This window comes from Aptenodytes patagonicus, chromosome 14, assembly GCF_965638725.1.
Source record: "Aptenodytes patagonicus chromosome 14, bAptPat1.pri.cur, whole genome shotgun sequence".
Classification (NCBI taxonomy): Eukaryota; Metazoa; Chordata; class Aves; order Sphenisciformes; family Spheniscidae; genus Aptenodytes; species Aptenodytes patagonicus.
This window is the reverse complement of record NC_134962.1, coordinates 9,195,601-9,213,945: the sequence shown is the minus strand read 5'-3', so window position 1 is coordinate 9,213,945 and position 18,345 is coordinate 9,195,601. Positions and strand designations below refer to the sequence as shown.

Sequence of the window (18,345 nt, the reverse complement as noted above, 5' to 3'; positions counted from 1 at the left end):
ACCCGCGCCAGCCGCCGGGCAGCGGCCCTGGGGCCGGGGGTTCCCTGAGGCGAGGGGCTGCGCGGGAGGGGGGAAGGGGGCCCCAGCGGGCTGGGGGCCCCAGCGGGCTGGGGGCTCCCAGCGGGCAGGGCCGGGCCGCCGCCCGGTCAGAGGCTGCCGGGAGCCCGCTTCCCCCCGCCGATGCATCAGCAGCCCTCGGGCTCTCCCTGCTCGCGAGCCGCAGAGGCTCCTGCCCCTCTTCCCTGAACCCTGCGCGGCGGGGGTGCCTGTCTGGGCGGGGATGTGCGAGGAGCTCCCCTCCTGCCTGGCTCCGGACTAGCCCGCTGCTCGTGATGCTCGTCTTATTTTTGGAGACAGCGGGGTGTTTGCATTCCCTCTGGCTGAGGAGGGCCTAGTCTTCAGGTCTCCCGGGTCTGGGATGCAGCGTTGGATAAAGTTGAGCTACTGCTGAGCTCCTGAATAGCTGAATAAGTGTTTCCAGGCTTCTTTTTTTAAATGACTACGGCAGTGGCTGCTACTCTGTTACTTGTTTTTGTGGAAACCAAGTCTGCTGGTGTCAGTATGGTCAGGCTCAGAGCGCTGATGTGATGAAGTAGAATGATGCTTAGTTGGAGGATCTTAGGTGCAGTTAGTTACCCGAGTCTAGCTGTTTAGCTCAATCAGGATGGTGACAGTGGTGATCTTGCATAGCACTGTCACCATCCTGGTAATGGACAGGGGACCATTTAGATCCCTGAAGGCAAAGAGGGAGGTTTTGAAGTTGCACTTTGTAAGCTAAGACACTCCCCCACCCACCCCCAAAAAAGAGAGGAAGGCTACAAAAACCAAAGTAGAGAGCACTTGGGGGTATGCCCCTTTCTGACCTGTAGGTAGCTCCTATCCCACTTGAGCCTGGTGGTGATATAAAGTGAATAACATTCTCTTTGAGCAGATTATTTAAAATTTTCTCTTGTCGAGATAAAAGACACTCTGAAATCAGTCTGTAAAACAGCTTCCCCTCACCCCCTTCCTTCATTTTGGCAGTAAAATGTTGATGTGATTTATTTTTGTCTCCAAGGAAAAAAAGAATGGGAAACTCTTGTTCAGTTTCACTATTCAGAGGATTTCTTTCCTGTGCCTCTCCCTTGACATCATCACTCCATCAATTTCATCTCTCCATATGTGGTTATCTATGGTTTGCAATAAGTCAGTCCACCTACACCAAATCTTGGGATCTTTGTTTTGTTTTTCTGTTCAGCATTTTCAAGGAGATGATATAATGCTTAGTCCGTGATACCCACATAATTTTCATGTGGTTAAACCACTGAGAGCTTTTGTCTTACTTCTGGATGCAGATCTACTTTGTTAGTCATCTACACATCTATAGTGGGCCAGAAACAAGTATTGTTAATGCTATTAACAATTAGAAAAAATGAATTTTCAAGCTTGATTCAGATGACATTGCAAAGTGAACTACTTAGTAGGGACTAAGTTTCACTAAAGTATTAGTTCATGTCAGCTGGGTTCTATTGGTTTTATCAAGTGCCACTCATACTGGTGTTAAATAAGAAATAAAGATGACCTGCCAATTAATAAAACTAGTTTCCTGTATAGTGTTGTATGGCAGACTATGTATTTTTGTAACTGAGTGCTAAGCCTGTTAGTTCTTACAAGGAATACAGAAACAACTTATGTTCTTTGCTACTTGCAAGTCATTCTGTTTCCTTCAGGCATCTTCACCTGAAATTAAACACGTTTTAATACTGATCTCTCTTGATTCTTGCACATATTGGTAGCTTGCTCAAAGCAGTGATATAATTTAGGTATTTTCCTACTTGGGGATTAATCACAGCTTTTGTGGAACCATCTTCTTAAGTGTCTCTTCCTGTGGGCCTTGCCTTGCTAGTTCAGTTCTGTCACATATTGGAGCGTTGTGGAAATCAGAATGAGGGCTTTCAGTTCCTTTTCACAACGAGTTGCCTGAGTTTTGCATTTTTTTTAAATTTTGTAATTAGCAATAACAATTTCCTCTAGCATATAACTCCTAATTTTTATTATGATTTTTAATTTTGTGTAGCAGTTGTAGCAAATGAGACTACGAGAATGATTAATACAAAATAAGTTATTTGTATAGTCCAGTAGAAGATTTTGCTAAGTGAAAGCTTTCAAGCATATGCGGCATGACATATTACTCTGCCTGATTTGAATGTATCCTGTAAATAGCTATGAAAGACTTCAGTTTTATTATTGAAATACACTTGCCATTCTGCTCTTTTTGTTTCCCCTTATACACTGATTGTTTTCCCTTTGTAGGGGTTTTTTTCAGTATTCTGAAGCTGGCATAGGAGGACATCGTACTGAAGAACCTGTTAATTTTCAGCAATATTGAAATGTTCCTGCTGGAGTCTCTAATGTCATAAAGCTGTGTGGTTTTCTGGTTTGGCTATTTTTAAAGTTTTCTATGCCTACCTTTTCATCTTAATGACATGCTAGGAGAGCACTTCATGTTCCAACAAAGGCAGCTTAACTTTTTGAGTGAAAGCGGAAGGCTTTTTGGAAAACTTTGTAGAGGAGATTTAGTGCTGAATTTTCTTTTTTCATGTTCCTTAATGAAGTGTGATAAGTTAGAACGCTATATTCATATCTCATGGACCTGAACAGCTGATGATATAAAATACCTGACCCAAATCTTTTTATCAAGGAGCGAGCTTGGTATTAGAAAAAAAAATCCTTGGGAAAAGCAGGTAAATTGTTATAAGGTTGAATGGGAGCATAATGCTGAGGCAAAATGAAAGGAGGAGTGATGGGGGGAGTTACAAAAGCTTAGCTTATCTCAGGCTTTTGGAGCAAAGAGGGAGGAGATTGCTATCGAGAAACAAAGACATTTAAAGGGAAGTGGTGAGAAAGGGATATGACTATGGGTACAGTATATACTACATAAAAGAAAGTCTGAAAGGAAAGCTAACCTCAAAGCTAGACTGCATATTTTTTCCCTCTAAGTTACAAAATGAAGTAATGGTTTTAGTTTTCATAGAATCATAGAACAGTTTGGGTTGGAAGGGACCTCTAAAGGTCATCTAGTCCAACCCCCCTGCAATGAGCAGGGACATCTTCAACTAGATCAGGTTGCTCAGAGCCCCGTCCAACCTGACCTTGAATGTTTCCAGGGATGGGGCACCCACCACCTCTCTGGGCAACCTGTGCCAGTGTTTCACCACCCTCAGCATAAAAAATTTCTTCCGTATATCTAGTCTAAATCTACCCCCCTTTAGTTTAAAGCCATTCCCCCTTGTCCTGTCGCAACAGGCCCTGCTAAAAAGTTTGTCCCCATCTTTCTTATAAGCCCCCTTTAAGTACTCATAGGCTGCTATAAGGTCTCCCCGAAGCCTTCTCCTCTCCAGGCTGAATAACCCCAACTCTCTCAGCCTGTCCTCATAGGAGAGGTGTTCCATCCCCCTGATCATTTTCGTGGCCCTCTTCTAGACCTGCTCCAACAGGTCCGTATCTTTCTTATGCTGAGGGCTCCAGAGCTGGACGCAGGACTCCAGGGCGGGTCTCACCAGAGCAGAGTGGAGGGACAGAATCACCTCCTTCGACCTGCTGGCCACGCTGCTTTTGATGCAGCCCAGGATACGGTTGGCAATTTTGTTTTGTTTTGTTTCCATAAATAAACAGGAGAATCAACAGTGGATATATGGGAACATTAAAATGCTCTCTGGAAGTGGTGCTGTTGTACCTTTGGCTAAGGTTTCATGATAAGTTAACACTGCTATTGAAAGATCCAACGTGTCTCTTCCTCTTGCTACCTATTTTCTTTGTCAGTGCTATAAGGTCTCCCCGAAGCCTTATCCTCTCCAGGCTGAATAACCCCAACTCTCTCAGCCTGTCCTCATAGGAGAGGTGTTCCATCCCCCTGATCATTTTCGTGGCCCTCTTCTAGACCCGCTCCCCGTGTACTGAACTGAGTTGAAGAACTGATCTGAGCTAAAACAATATGGCAAAGAAATTAATGGTTAGTTTTCAACCCAGAACAATTTCCTGATTCATTCCACTGTGAATGTCTGTCCTCTCACATGCAAAGGGTTGGCTTTAGGGGCGTGAGTGAAGCAAAAAGGTAGACTATTTTTATTGCCAATGCCAGCTTGTATAATTTTAAAGTGATTGTGAAATTACAGTCTTAACTAAGAAACACTTGTCACCCCATATTTTCATCATAACTTTGAAATGTGTTCAGTGGGCTTTATTTCAGATCTTAATGATAAATATACAGTGAGTTCTATAATCACCTGGAAGGAGCTTGTATGGTCTGTTTAGTAAGTACCTAATCACAGATGATGGTAAATATGTTGTTGATACTGGAATTTGCATCAGGCTCCTCTTAACCATTTCTGAAAGTGTCCTAAATACATTGAGCCCTTAGAATGTTGTTTTTCTCTTTTGCAATTCATATGGAACTGTTAAGAATTTGTGGTTGAGTCTTTTTTTAAACATAGTATTCTGGCTTTTTTATGCCTAGTGTGCTTTTATAGTAGCATGCCTTGAAGAAATAGCGTTAAGTGGTTTGTTTGCATCTATTTTCTATTGTTTCTTACTATTGTTGTCTTCTGTTACATTTCAGGCTATGTAACACTCTTTAGAGTGAAGATTAAGGACTCTGAATCTGTTCTGAATTAACTTATTCTCAGTGGTGTCAATAAACTTTGCTTCTGTCCTCTAACACGTGCTATTCCAATGTTTGAATCTTTATGAACATTATGAATTGAAGATGCTCATGGTAGATATGAGAAGGGCTAGTAATGTCAGCAAGCTACCTGCCTGAAACATGCCTGCAAGTTTAGTCAGAGCAGGACAGGAACCTCTACAGCTAATGCAGCTTCTTTAAATGGATGTTTCTTTAATGCATCATCTGTCAAATTAGTGGAATTTACACCTGCTTTACAGTCATGCATTTAATGATTGCTACCATTAAACAGCCTTTTCAAAGCTGTAAGTTTGATATCAGTTTTGGACTATCTCTTTAAGCCAACTGTGCTAGTCCTGAACATGTGGCTACATTAGTGGCTTCAGGCCCGTGAAGCTGGCTGTGCACAGACTTGCCAAGAAATGGCGGGAGTTTGATAGAATTGTTCTGTAGGCCATCTGATGCTTGCACCACCCACTGAGATTGCTCTGCTGTAAAATACACTTAACAAAAAAGCTAGCAATTATGTTTCTCTGCCTTATGAAGACTTCAAGAAACCAGACTCTCAGACTCAATGCTTGCAAGTTTTTCACAAATTAAATGTATTATAGTAACATGAAATCACTGAGAACTCTTTCTTATTTGAAAAGAATGCATTTTTCTGTTGTTTAGCAGTGATCTTGCCAGAGTTAGCCTGTGTGCAGTGGGGAGGAAGAGCACTCTTTCCTTCTGAGGAGAAATTAATGTGGAAATTCTGTTCCTTTATTTAAGCATGCAAAGGAGCAGCAGAAGGAAAACAGCTTTTCCACACAGAAATCTTTACCTCAGATAGACATGGAACAGATTCTTAGGGAATGTAAACTCATGTTAGCACCACTGAAATCCATGCATTGATTTACAGTGTCTGTGGATCCCTCCTAATAAACCTGTGGAGTATAATGTGTCTTGAGGTTTCTTCTGTCCAGATATGTACACAAAAAAGAGGCAGTGAAACTTTTGTGGGTAGGTTTTAAATCTTGTGTAAGTGAAATTACAATGTGAATATAAAGTGATAGTTTATGCCACCATGGAGGTTTTGCAGAGAGTTTGTGAGACACAAACATCTTGGGAAATAACCTTAATATACTGACAGGTGTGGTCTCTAAGCTGACCCAAAGATGCCAGCTGCTAACAATTTCTCTGAGACAATACATACCAGTCTTAGTTCAGTGCTGCTCTAACATAGTTGCAGAGCTTTTGGGCCAAGTTGGGTTGTATTCCTGCTACTCAGAACATGGCCTGAGCTCATATCTGTGTTCTATCCTCAGCCCACATTATGTCCTATATATGCACATACATGTTTGCCCTTGTGAAAGCAGCCACTATTTCTTCCATGTGCTTAAGGCTTTTTTGTTGTTCTTCCTTTCCTCTTTGTGATAGCATAATTAGTCCTTTCTAGTTTTTGAGTCACTGTCCTGGAAGTGACTAGGAATTGAGTCCTTTCCCAACTTGCATGATTGCAGACCTAAAATAGTGCACTCACTTGACATGGTGGATTTGGTCTTCTGGGCTCATGTGACTGCTCCCTGGATGACTTCTAGCAGCCTTTTCAGAACACCCTTTCTAGAGTGATGTGTGTACTTTGTTGCCCCACTAGTAACTTGTGTTTCTCTGTTGCTCCTCCTCTCTGGTTCTCTGGCAAAAGGCTTTTGCCTTCCCTATTGCCATCTTCTTGGTGCAGAAGCTACTTCCAGGAATACCTCCATACCAGAAATTGTTCCCTCAAATCTGTTCTGTTGCAGAAGTTGGCTGCAAATAGGTCTCCAGAGGTGTAACACCGCCTCATTTGAGCTGGAAAGTTGACTCAGGCTCTGCAGAGAATTACGTTTGCTCCATTTATGTGGAATAGTTTTTATAAAGTAAAAGAGGAGTTGCATGCCAGTGACCATCTTCAGTCTATGCAAAGCACAACCTTTGGGGTGAACTTATATGTATGCTGCTCTTAACATTTGCTTCAGTCTAAATCAAGAGTCTAGCATTTTCCGTTCTACCCCTTGCTGACAAAATGCATTTGTCTTCTTATCTATTCTTCCTCTTCCAGCACCCTTTCTTCTAGCTAATGCCTTTACATGACAGCAACTCCCTCTGCCATATTGTTCCAGACAAGAGTGATTGTACCTGTTTTGGGAGGTCCTTGGGCGCTTTTAAGAATGGCAAAGAATTCCTGGAGTTAGCCCAACTGTTGGATTGATAACTGCAATTTGAATTTCAGAGGCGACTCAGGTTTCCTTAATTTTATTACCAGGTGAAAGGATAATAAACTTTATTTAGGAACTAGATAATTCATTACAGCCCAGATGTAAAATGATAGAGGTCTGCTAAGGCAACCCTTGTTGTTGTTCTGCTTTTACAATGACCATTTAAACAAACTAGCCCCAACAAATGGAACAATTTCCCTGTGTTTAGCTTTATTTAAAAAAAAAATAATTATTTTAATTTTGGATAATATGTGATTAGGATAGGAGAATAGATTCAGGATTCAAAAAATTATTTAAATTACAGTGCAAATGTAGGATTTGGAGTGGCCTTTTAATTTTCCTCATTTCCATTTCCTGTATTTGAACCATGATTATTCCATTTGTTTTTTAAAAATGTGCTCAGAATAGAAGTTTGTTCTTGTAGTTGCAATTCTTTACTGGGACTTTATGAACAGTCTTTAATTCTAAACTTAAGAGTGAGAGTCTATCAGCTTTTGTCCTCTGCAGGCATGGGTATGCCCAGGCTCTTGGCTTTAGGCAGACACTGTTATAGCTGTTGAGTTTTTCTGGGGTTCTGAATATGGGCTCCTTTCTGATACCAGAAAAACATTTCAGTTGGCTGCCCGAAACCACCCTTCTGAGCTGCTCTGGGTTCTCTTTCACAGTGTTCTCTCTGCTTCAGAATAGTCAAAATGGTTTGTTTTTTTTTTCTTTTAGGTATTTGCTAAAGGATTGGGGTTTTTTTTGGGGGGGGGCATTCTATCAGTGAATAATGTGAGCTGTAACTTCAAATTGACTTTTGTAAGTCACGCTTTGTTGTTACATCCCAAGTGCAAGTGTTAGAATAAACTTTTCTTTATGAAAACTTGAGCGAGATGCTTGGCAAGGAACTTTTGCTGAAATACGCGTTGACATTATAGCTTTAGAAGCCTGCTGGCAGAAAACTCACTGAGAGATCTAGAACTTGAAATCCACGTGGCGGTAGATGCTGGGGACATCCTTCCTTGCCGTATGGGTCACCTCCTGGAGCAGGGGTGAAAAGCACCTCCCAGAGCCTCCAAACTTTACATTTCTCAATACAATGAATTATGTGCATCCGGTTTTTGAACCTTTGGAGTTGGTGATACGGTGGTTGCCTAAAAATTCCTCAGCTCGGCTTGGGTTCCCCAGCGGGACGACAGACGAGGCAAGGCAGGGGGAGCAGCGTGGTGCCCGCCAGCGGCCGGCCGGCACGCGCCCCTCTGACCCGCCTGGGCCCGCTGAGGCCCCAGCCTGGCCTCTCTGTTCCTGTTTTTCTGCCCCCAGGTGAGAGAAGTGGAAGAGGCGATTGAAGAGCTGTTGAGGAGGCTGGACGAGTTCTGCGGGATAACGGAGGCGGTACGTGCCCCGAGGCCATGTCGCCGCCGGCCCTGAGGGCGGAAGGCAGCGAGGGCGGGCGGCGCGTGCGGGGCGGCCATCTTGATAGCGCGGCCGCCGCGGGAAGGGCTGCGGCGCTGCGCGCGCAGCGGGGCGCCGCGCCCACCAGGTGGCGCTAGGGCGCGCGCAGGCGGGCCGCCCCCGCGGGCGCCGCCCCGCCGTCGGGCGGGTGCAGGTGGGAGAGCTCCGCGGGGTCCGCGCCTCCCGCCGCCTTTTGCCTCCCTTTCCCTCGTGTGAGCTGGTGTTCCGCCCGCCCAGTTCGCGAGTCGGCGAGACGCCGCAGGTGGATTTCAGCAGTAAATTCTAGAATCACTAAGCGATCTGTGATTTCCCTGGTCCTTTCCGTTACCTTAGTTGTGTTATGAAACCTTCCGGGAAGACTGCTGCAGTGCCACAGCGGCTGGGTCGTTTGGAGACAGTGGCACTAGACTGGCTGATGCAGACAGAGATGATGTGCGTTAGAGTAACGTTCACGGGCACCCGCTGTGAATTAAGTCCACCTGTGCTAGGTGCCGTAGAAATGCAACAAGCTAGTTGTGTCTACTAAGAGCCTGCGATCAGAATGTAAGAGAGAAGTTGATACAGGTGGAATAACTGAGTGGGGAGTACTAATTAATGATGGGGTTGTGACTGATATGCTATGCAACATTTGTAGCACACCAATTATCTTGGCCATTGTCAGTGCCTGATTGTTTGGGATAAACCGTTTAGAGCAAGAGGTATGTGTTACTATTTAGCTTACCCTGGGCTTTCTGCATAAAGTGGTGCTGTCTGAAGGCTATTTGGATTATGGTGTTCATGTAAAAATAATGAATGTGATTTTTGCAGTCAACTTTTCTTTCCTTCCTTAGGCTAAAAAATGTAAAATTAGGTAGAGGAACTGATAACTGCATTTTAACCCTTCCTGAGTGTTTCACAGAGCGCTAGTTCAGATAGCATGGACCAAGTTTACCTAGAGGGACTTCCTCTTATAACCACTGGTGCGCAGACCATCTCGCCTTCTGTTAGCACTTAACCACAATGTTTTTCTTCTGTCTTCAAGCGTCTTGTATAATGCATCTGTCACTGGCAAATACAATGGTTGCTAATTGTATCGAATGCACTTCTAATGGCAAGAAGTGACCAGCCACCATCTCCTCGGGGACTTGTTGCTTACGAGCTATTTTGTTGGCTGATTCTTAGGAATTGCATAGATAAACGGAGAAGGACAGGATAAAGTGAAGCAGATAAGAAAATTACGTGGCCAATGTTTCTTAGGCCGTTGAAAAGCATTTTCCTGGCTTTATTCTTACCAGCTTTGGTGCAAATGAAAGATACTGGTGTGCTGGCCTTTCTGCATGTTGTCTTCTGTTTACAGAACAAATGCCAATATTGCCCTCTAAGCATCTTTCCACTTTTCTATTTATGTATCCCAGTGTTGTTTGGAAAAATGTTGTGCTTACTCTCAAGGACAGAACTCATACGTCATAGGTGGCCCCAAAGTACTCTGGTGTGGCCTGCAAGAACCCATTGGAAACTTAAATTAACATATTTGACACAGTTTATGCAAAATATCATCAGCTAACTGATGATTATTATTATTCGGTTATGGGACAGATCTTTCTTGCACCTTGGATTTGAATTCTGCTGAAGAGAAGTGAGGCCATCGTCCTTGTTCTAGGCAAATCAGTCAGCAATATAGCCAGTTATTAATCCTTTTTTGACTTCTATCAGAGGTTTCTGGTTTTGTCATTGGCACGTCTTGCTTATGGAAAGGAGACACCATTGCTTCCAGAAGGAAGTGACATAGAGTGGAAAGAAACAAAAGCTGGTTCATCAAAGTCTCACATGGTTAGTAGAGGACTTAAAAGGAGAAATAGCTGCCGTGTAAGAATGGTTCAGTATTAGTGGCTGTTTAAGCAGTTTTTTCCATTCAGCTTTTGACAAAAATAGCTGTAAAGGAGCATGTGAACCTCAGAGCATGCAGTCTATTTTTTGATACATCTTGGCTTACATTTGTCAGCTTTAGATTCTCTAGTACGGCACATTTAGTCTGTGCAAAATGTAGAATACAAGAGATTGGTTTCTTGGACCAAAAAATCCTTTGAGTTCATTCCTGAAAGGTGATGATTGTTTCAGTGATACGACATCACCTGCTCAGAGCAAGTGGTTTGAATCAATAACTTTTCACTTTCACTGCTGATTGTATTCTGCCTGATTTACTATTAAGTTCATTCACTCAATTCTTCTGTTTGGGAGCTAACGCTAAGATTTTGTATGTGCCTTATGCTTTTTCCCATCAATCAGGCATGCACCTTACATTTTTGGCTCCGATATAGGGAAGATGATTAGCTTGTTCAGGTGGATCCAGTGAGCTTTTAAACCTCCTGTGAGACCTCTTCTCTTGCCAACCTTTTCTACAAAAAACACTAACCTCGTTTCAATACACTATCTTTGCATTGCTCCTGAAAACATTTTTCCACAACCTGCAGGCTGTGACTAATTCCCTAGTATGCAGATTATTGACCTTATCTGGGAACATCAAAGCACTGCAGTCAGTGTGCTGATTCTGTGCCTTTCTATCTAGTACCTACAATGTAAGGTTCCTTTCAGCAGCACACCAAGTGGTATCTGGGAATCTGATAAATATAATGTAGTATTTGAATTGATTCCAGCTTCTGTGCCTAGCAATAATTTGGTCTTTTGTCTATGCCAACAAAATACAAGGGGAATCTTGCTTTTTTCAATCGGGCATTCAGTAAAGTATTCACATAGAGGGATTTGGCTTTTCTCCTTTGAGTGTGCTGCTGCTTTTCACTTGCAAGTACTTGATGCATATATTTGAATACTGCAATGAGGAAAAACCTGGATCCTCAGTGCTAGGAAGACAAAATGCTATTTCTAGTGTCATACTGTTATACCTGGCTAGGCACAGCATGGCACAACACTTAAAATGGACACTTGTAGAAGAGGTAAGTTACAGTGACAATGTATATACAGTTCAGCATGCCTCACACTTGCCATGGAAGGAACATCTTGCAATGAAAAGATTGTGCTAGAAGAATTTTAGTGCCAGTTATTTAATTTTTCGTGATGTCTTCCTTAGGGCACTGACTTCAACAAAGTAAATTAATATCTTTTAAGTGGCTTCAGAGCCTCTCAAGTATAATTATCAAATTGTGATTTTTAACTGAGCTATGTTTTGAACCAGTGACGCAAAAGAAAAAAAAATTCACTGTAATAACCAGACTTTTGTATATGCTGTTCTTATATTGTTTCCATGGGTCATTGTTGGTTACCTTTTTAGATACGATTCTTTGTGCTTCTTGTATATCTTAAAGCATGAAAGAAAATTATAGCTATTCAGAGATGCACAGCTGGTTTAGTTACATGTGGAAATTCACTACTTCCATTTCTTTGGTTCCTAATCCTTGAAGAGGATGTATGGCTAGATACAAAATCTCTGCTTATGTTTGATATTCCTCTTTTTTTTTAAATACATATGTTGATCCTTTAGCATACCCACCAGTTTATAAAACCACAGGTTAGTGGTTCTCAAGCCACTGAACCTTCTTGTAGAACTTGTCCCAGGGAAATTATGTGTTTGTGAATCTTGCTTTATTGCAGTTCCACAGTCCAGTGCTAACTGCTTATCTTTGTCTCATGGACTTACAGTTTGGGAACCTCCTCCCTGAGGCCCTAGGTGTGAAACCTGGTTTCATGACTGGGGAAAAGAGAGGAAGAGGTTGTTTTGTTTGGTTCGCTGTGGCTAGGGTTTGCTAACTTCTCAGGAAGTAACCTCAGTTTTCTCTTTTCTCACCACTGAGCTGTTCAGTTTACAGCGGTTACTTTTACTCATGATCCTTTCACGTTATTGTGTGTTAACATATGGGATCAAAGACTGAAAAAGAATATAGAGAGATCCTCTCAAAAAAGTCCCTGTGACAACTAGAATTTGCACAGTATCTTTGACTTGTGGCTCCAGCTACTTTTTTTCCTTTTCCTGAAAAAATAATAGTTTTTATAAAATACAAAATAACAAGAATCTGTGCTTGTTTAACTGGTACAGTTAAACTGCAGCATATGCAAGGATCAGGTCTCACTGCCCTACATGCAATGTGCCATTCCTAGTTTGTGCGCAAATTCATCATTCATACTCTGGTTGTGCTGTCTCCTAACTGACTGGTGCTGTTGGTTTTGCTACCTCCTTGAGATTAGCCTTACTGACTCGAACTAGAAGACAAAGCTGAATCAAACCTTCCCTCCTCGCCCCCTCCTCCAATTAGCATAGTAAAACCTAGTAAGAGGAATACAGTTTTTTTCCCCATGGACTGCTGTGCTCTGGTGCTTGTGCTGAGCATTTGGCTAAATCTTCAGTAAGATAAAGTAAAATACATTGCACAAGGGGAAATAAATCTTGTTTTATAATGTGGGGTTTCAGACCAGTCCTGCTTTCTCTGGTTCATAAGAGGTTGCTGTACCAAGAGAATAATTTCCCTTTGTCATGTGCTGACTCCTCTTGAACTCCTCTGTCACTGTGGTTCTGCAGACTGCTGCAGAATGACTCTTCTTGAATCATATTTGCATATCATTTCCTTTCATCACAGGCTGCTTGCTGGAAAATCAGCTCTCCTGTGTCTTGTATTGGTTGTTTGCTTTCACCCTTAAAGAAAGATGGTTTAGATTTGTTCCATGTCTGCTTTGACCTTGTGTTGATAGTTTTTGTACTGGGTCTGTACATCATCTCCCTCTTTCTGGCTATGTCCCAAACTGTATTTATATTTATGGGAGTTATCTAGCAATTAGCTGTAAAAGTGGCTTTTACCTAGTCCTTTCTGAGACCAACATTAGCAAACAAGTTTGTTACCTTTTCTTTGGAAAGTCCAGGCTCAAATTTTAATCTGATGTTGTTTACCTGAGTATGAATCTCACCTCAGAGAGATCACCAATCTGTTTTTCACATGTGCTTTATGATAGAGGAAGGTGGTTTTGCCTACCATTGACCCAAAAGAATTCAATAGAACAAACCTGGAATTCTTCTGCTTCAGCTCCTTCATTATGTATTCATTCTGTATTTTTATTTAACGTTAGAAAATATGTCTGATTCCATTCACAGGGATCCTGCCAGAGTGTCTGTACTCACTTTCTTTTGGATATAAAGTACATACTGTAAAGATAACTGCATACACAGACACACTCTGTTATGTCACTGCTGGGGGAGGTGTCCGTATATATATTTGGTGGATGTAGTGCTGAGACCAGTAATACAGGAGATACTGTTGATTTGTTTACAATAGAAAGCTACTGCTATTTTGACATGTCTGTTTGATCTCCTATTACAGAACACTTATAGCACTATAAAAGCACTTGATCTGCATGTACTCATTCTGGTAATAAAAATACCATAAAATCTTACTACGAGTCATTTTATATGTATATAGCTTTGTCTATACTCAGCTTTTAAAAACACAACTGCTTAAAAAAAAACCCCAAAATTAGTCATATGATCATCAGTAAAATGTCTAAGTACCTATTAGAGTTTATAATGCATGGTCCATGGATTAAATTACTTACAGCAGACATTTATGCTTTATTTGAGATTCTGGATTAAATCTCAAAATGCCCAGAAAATTCCCTGCAGTATTAGCCCAAGTCCAGATTCTCACTGTTCTAGCCAAAAGATCCTTACTCTTTCCCATGAAGTTGAAGGAAGAATATCTTCTAGTTCAGTCTTTGGGACAAAAATCTCTTTTGAAGGGATCCTCGTTCCTCTGTATTCTTTAAGTCTACTGAAATTGTAGGCAGGACAGCTTTAATCCAGAAGTGGACCAAGGCCTCCTATACTCCATTGTCGTTGAGAAAGAAAACTTGCATAAAAGTGGGCTCAACTGCCTCTCTTTATTTCTCTTGTCAATGTGTTGCTGCTCTGTTTTACAAATTAGAATGCCTCTTTGGGTGTTTTAGTGGAGGTTTTCTTGGTTTTGCTTTTATCTTTCCCTTTAGAGAGCTCTTCCCAGTTTTTGTCTTATCCATCATTTTTGACTTGTACGTTCCATTAGCTATAACGCTCTGCTTGGAGGTGTATCTTACTGCCACCTAACAAAGCACTGGTAGTTGTTTCTATAGGAAATCGGGTAGTTCTTGCTAACACAACACTCAGCAGGATTTCAGATAAGGTTCAGGCTCTCATATGGATATCAGAAACAAGCTTGGTTGTAGTAGGTAACAAAAAAAAAAAATCTTTCCTGTATTAGGGCACTTAACTATTGTGGAAACTGACAGGGACTAGGGAGCAGAAGCTTTCTCTGAGGGGCCTGTGCTATAACATTGGGTGAAGATTCTTGCTCTCCTGAGAACTCTAGTCCTGAGCCCCTGTTGAAGGCAAGATACTAGAAGTGGTGTACTCAAAAGATCTGACTCTTTCCAAAAACTGATTGGTTTGAGTATGAGTTAGCTCTTCCCCAATAAAATCAAATCATGAAGGATGGTATAGAGGCAGTTTTCATTTTAAATCCATTATTACCCCTCATGTCTACAGTATTTCATAATAGAAAGTAGATGGTCTCTCGGGAGGAGTAGTGCGGAAATTTGGGGAGAAGAGGGAAGGGTCTGGTTACAGTTTTGACGTGGGAGTCCTGTCATCTACTATTGTTTTTTTCATTGTCTCATGGATTATTTGAGAAAGTAAATTGTTTTCCCAATCTCTACTTGATAACACACTGCAAAAGGGCCCTTGTGATATCTGTTCTGAATAGATGTTTTCTAAAATATTCATGTGAAAAAAAAAAGTGACGTGAAAAAAATAGTGTAGAATTTATCTTCAAGATTCATCCTCACGTGACATACTTTTTTCATGCAGATTAGAAGTGATACATCACAGATCCTGGACGAGACCATTCCGCTCATTAAAGACAAGGTGATGGAGATTAACCACAACTATGCCAAAGTTGATAAATTAGAGGTTTGTTCATTGCATTAGAAAATTTACATCCTTATTTTATGTGTTTTATAGGTTAACTGTCCAGGTATTTAAATGGAGCACTCAGATGTTTATGGCTCTCTATTGTCTTATGTTTGTTTTTAAATCAATGTGTTTACCCATGGTTCAGCACATATAAGTGTTTATGGTTTTGGAACATCACCGAGTAATTTATTGCTGTGGATTCTACAATTCCTAACGGTGGATTAAAAGCATTAGCTGTGGTTTTGATGTTAATAATAATGCTAATAATGTTAATCTGTTTTGTGACTTGAAGGAGTATCTGTGAAACCATTTATAACTTTGAAAATTCAAGTCTCACGTCCAGTGCTGGACATACCCATTTTAAGTTGTTGATGATCGTCTTATGTAGTAGTGGAGAGATTTCGGAGCCCCCATCTTCTGTTGTGTCTGTTTTGGTGTTTATTGTATCCTGAATGAGGGAAGCCAGTATGACTCACTAAGATGATGCCCTCATCATATTTAGTAAGCAGTATGTTAAAATTTGTGTCAACTGAGGGCAAGTTTGCCTCTGGGAGGAATATAATGAAAACATGACGAGATAAATTGTGTAATGTTTAAAATCAGTTTTAGCTGACTCAAAGTGAAAGAAACCAAGTGTTTGTGGCATTAAATCCGGATAGGCAGTGCTTAAGTTTCAGCCTCTACCCCTGTACAAAGTGATATACTCTGGTAAGGTTTATTACTCTGGGAGGGACAGGACAATTGACTTAGCTTTCAGCAAGTTTTCTTTAAATGAAATTAATTTTTTTGTAGTTTGCATTTTTACACCTACATATGACAACAGACTTATCAAACCACTTCATATTTTATGGACTTACACAGCACCAGGAGAAAGCTTCAGGCAGAAAATTGAGGCAAGGCATTTTAGAACAAAAGTGGGAGTCAACTGTTAACTTGTTTAGAACCTGTCTGATTTTGGGAACTGAGTACTCCAGTCCAAGAAATAGCTAGCAGGTTCTCAGCATACTTGACAATTTGGCCATACTTGAATGTATACTTAAGCTAGGACTGTGAAAAATGGCTAAGTGAATCAGGTTCCAAACCAACTGTTTCTGGAAGTGTCTCACCCATTTAGGTCTTTTTGCAAATTCTGAGCTTGTAGGTGGTTGGGATTTTTTGGGGAGTGTGGGGGGCTGTTTTTGTCTTTGAACAGGAAAATAAAATTAAAACTCTAAGCAATTACGTGTGCCAAAAGTATGGTAAACGACAGGGCTCCGTATTACTTTTTCCCCTCTAATACAGGGAGGGGAAAAAAAAAAAAAAAAAACAACCTTCCTGACCCCATTCCCTTAGTACAACTGTAGGAACATAGTAATTTGGAATATGAAGAAAACACAGCTCTTTGCTAGGCTACAGGTTGCCCTTGAATAATGCAGCAGAATTTTGTTGAGAGGCTTTTTTTGGTTATCAAGGGAGGATAATACCTTGATTGGCTAGGAATCAATTTTTCTCCCTAACATTACCAGCTGTAATGGCAGTAATCTGAGAGCACAAGATTAAATTGGTAATTTGAGCAGTAGTTAATGTTTTAATTAGAACTTTTAAATTTAAAGTTTAGCATCCATGGGGATTTTCAAGGGAGAAATTAACTTGTACTCCCAAGAGTCGAAAAGGAAGGGACTGTTGTGTAATGGTTACATAGGATGAGAATCTGCTGGGATTTAATTTTGATGTTGCCACTGGTACATTTTGGGCAGTTAGTTTACCTGTTCAGTCTCACCTTCCCCATCCCTGAAATGGGCAGTGCTCAACTTCTCAAAAAAAAAAAAAAAGTGAAGCTTAATCATTAATAGAGAGTATCAAAACTCTTTACAAACTGTTCTGTATTTTAACAAATAAATACTGTGTTCTTTCTAGTTGGCTTTCCCTGATGGCTCAAATTTCGACTGAAACTGGACACACGTATGTTTTAGGTCAATAATTCCTGATCTTTTTTAGCTAAAATCACCTGTCGTTATCTTTTCCTCTGCTGTCTCCTCCCTCCTACCACTTTGGCTATTTTCTCACTCCCACCAGTACTAGCAGCGTCTTCGTGGGTTCTGAAGAGCTTTTCACCTCGCTGCTGAAATGTTGCTGGACCTTTAGACACTATGCAAGTGCTTACATACTCTGTATGCTGAAAAGGGAGCAAAACTCTGCCCTTAGGCAAGGAGAAAACTTAAACTTAGGTCATGACCAGTGGCTCATGGCTGTAAACATCTGTAGTCTACTTATGAGTATGTGCCCTTTAGATATTTATACTAGCAATAGCGCACGCTGAAATCTTGTTAAAGGTTTTTCTTTGACTTCTGATCTCTAGCTAGGATAATGTTGAAACCCAGCATAGGTGCTTTTAATTTTCATTAGGTGTTTTTCCTCTCTCCATAGGCATTTGTTAAAATGGTTGCACGCCATGTTTCCTTCCTAGAAGAGCAAGTGCTTGAAGCAGTGAAGAGCCATGGCACCTTTCTTAATACTGTTTGCAAATTATTTCAGTGTGCAACTATCTCGTCATTTGAAAACGTGAGTATTTTTAAAGTTGCTTCCAGCAGATGGGAAAGTGATGTTAAATACCCTTTCTGTATCAAATGTGGCCTTACAGCAGATTTAATTATTACTTTTAAGTGGTGTAAAAGAACTAGCTACAGTTTGATTCTATAAAGGGAATTTTTTTTTACATTTTTTAAAATTTTCAATAATTTCCTTTTTTTTTAAGAGTTGCTGCTTAGGCATTGAATAGTTCCAGGAGTAATTTTTGAAGATCTCTACGTTTTGCTCCTGAATGAAAAGATTTTCTCTGTACATGTATATGCAAATTGGAAGCTTGTTCTACATCATCTTACAGTGAGAGACATAAGCATAGATTGTTCTTTTTATTTAGTCTTTGTTTTTATGTCAATTATGTCGAAATGACTTTGTAGGGTCATCCATGGATGAGCACTAGAGGGGGATGAGAACTCTTTCAGTGAGTTGTAGCGATGGTTGCTGATAGAAGAATGTTGAGAGTCAGGGGTAGTGAGATCTGATGTGGACTTGAGGAAGCTTTATGTACTCTTCATCCTTTCTGTCCC

The 18,345-nt window shown here is 41.0% G+C and overlaps 1 protein-coding gene across 9 annotated transcripts in view; it reads left to right on the top strand.

Annotated features, from left to right (window-relative positions):
• The window catches only part of BCAS4 (breast carcinoma amplified sequence 4), a 46,529-nt gene that overhangs the window by 290 nt on the left and 27,894 nt on the right, over positions 1–18,345 (top strand). For 7 of the 9 annotated variants that reach the window (XR_012996477.1, XR_012996475.1, XR_012996476.1 and 4 more), the window contains exons 2-4: positions 8,203–8,274; positions 15,152–15,253; positions 17,663–17,797. Coding sequence is in view for 3 of the 9 variants with exons in the window: in XM_076351848.1 (XP_076207963.1) it covers positions 8,203–8,274; positions 15,152–15,253; positions 17,663–17,797 (309 nt within the window). In the remaining 6 variants the exon portion in view is untranslated. The remainder of the gene's footprint in view (positions 1–8,202; positions 8,275–15,151; positions 15,254–17,662; positions 17,798–18,345) is intronic. The other 2 variants (XM_076351849.1, XM_076351851.1) reach the window with 2 other exon arrangements.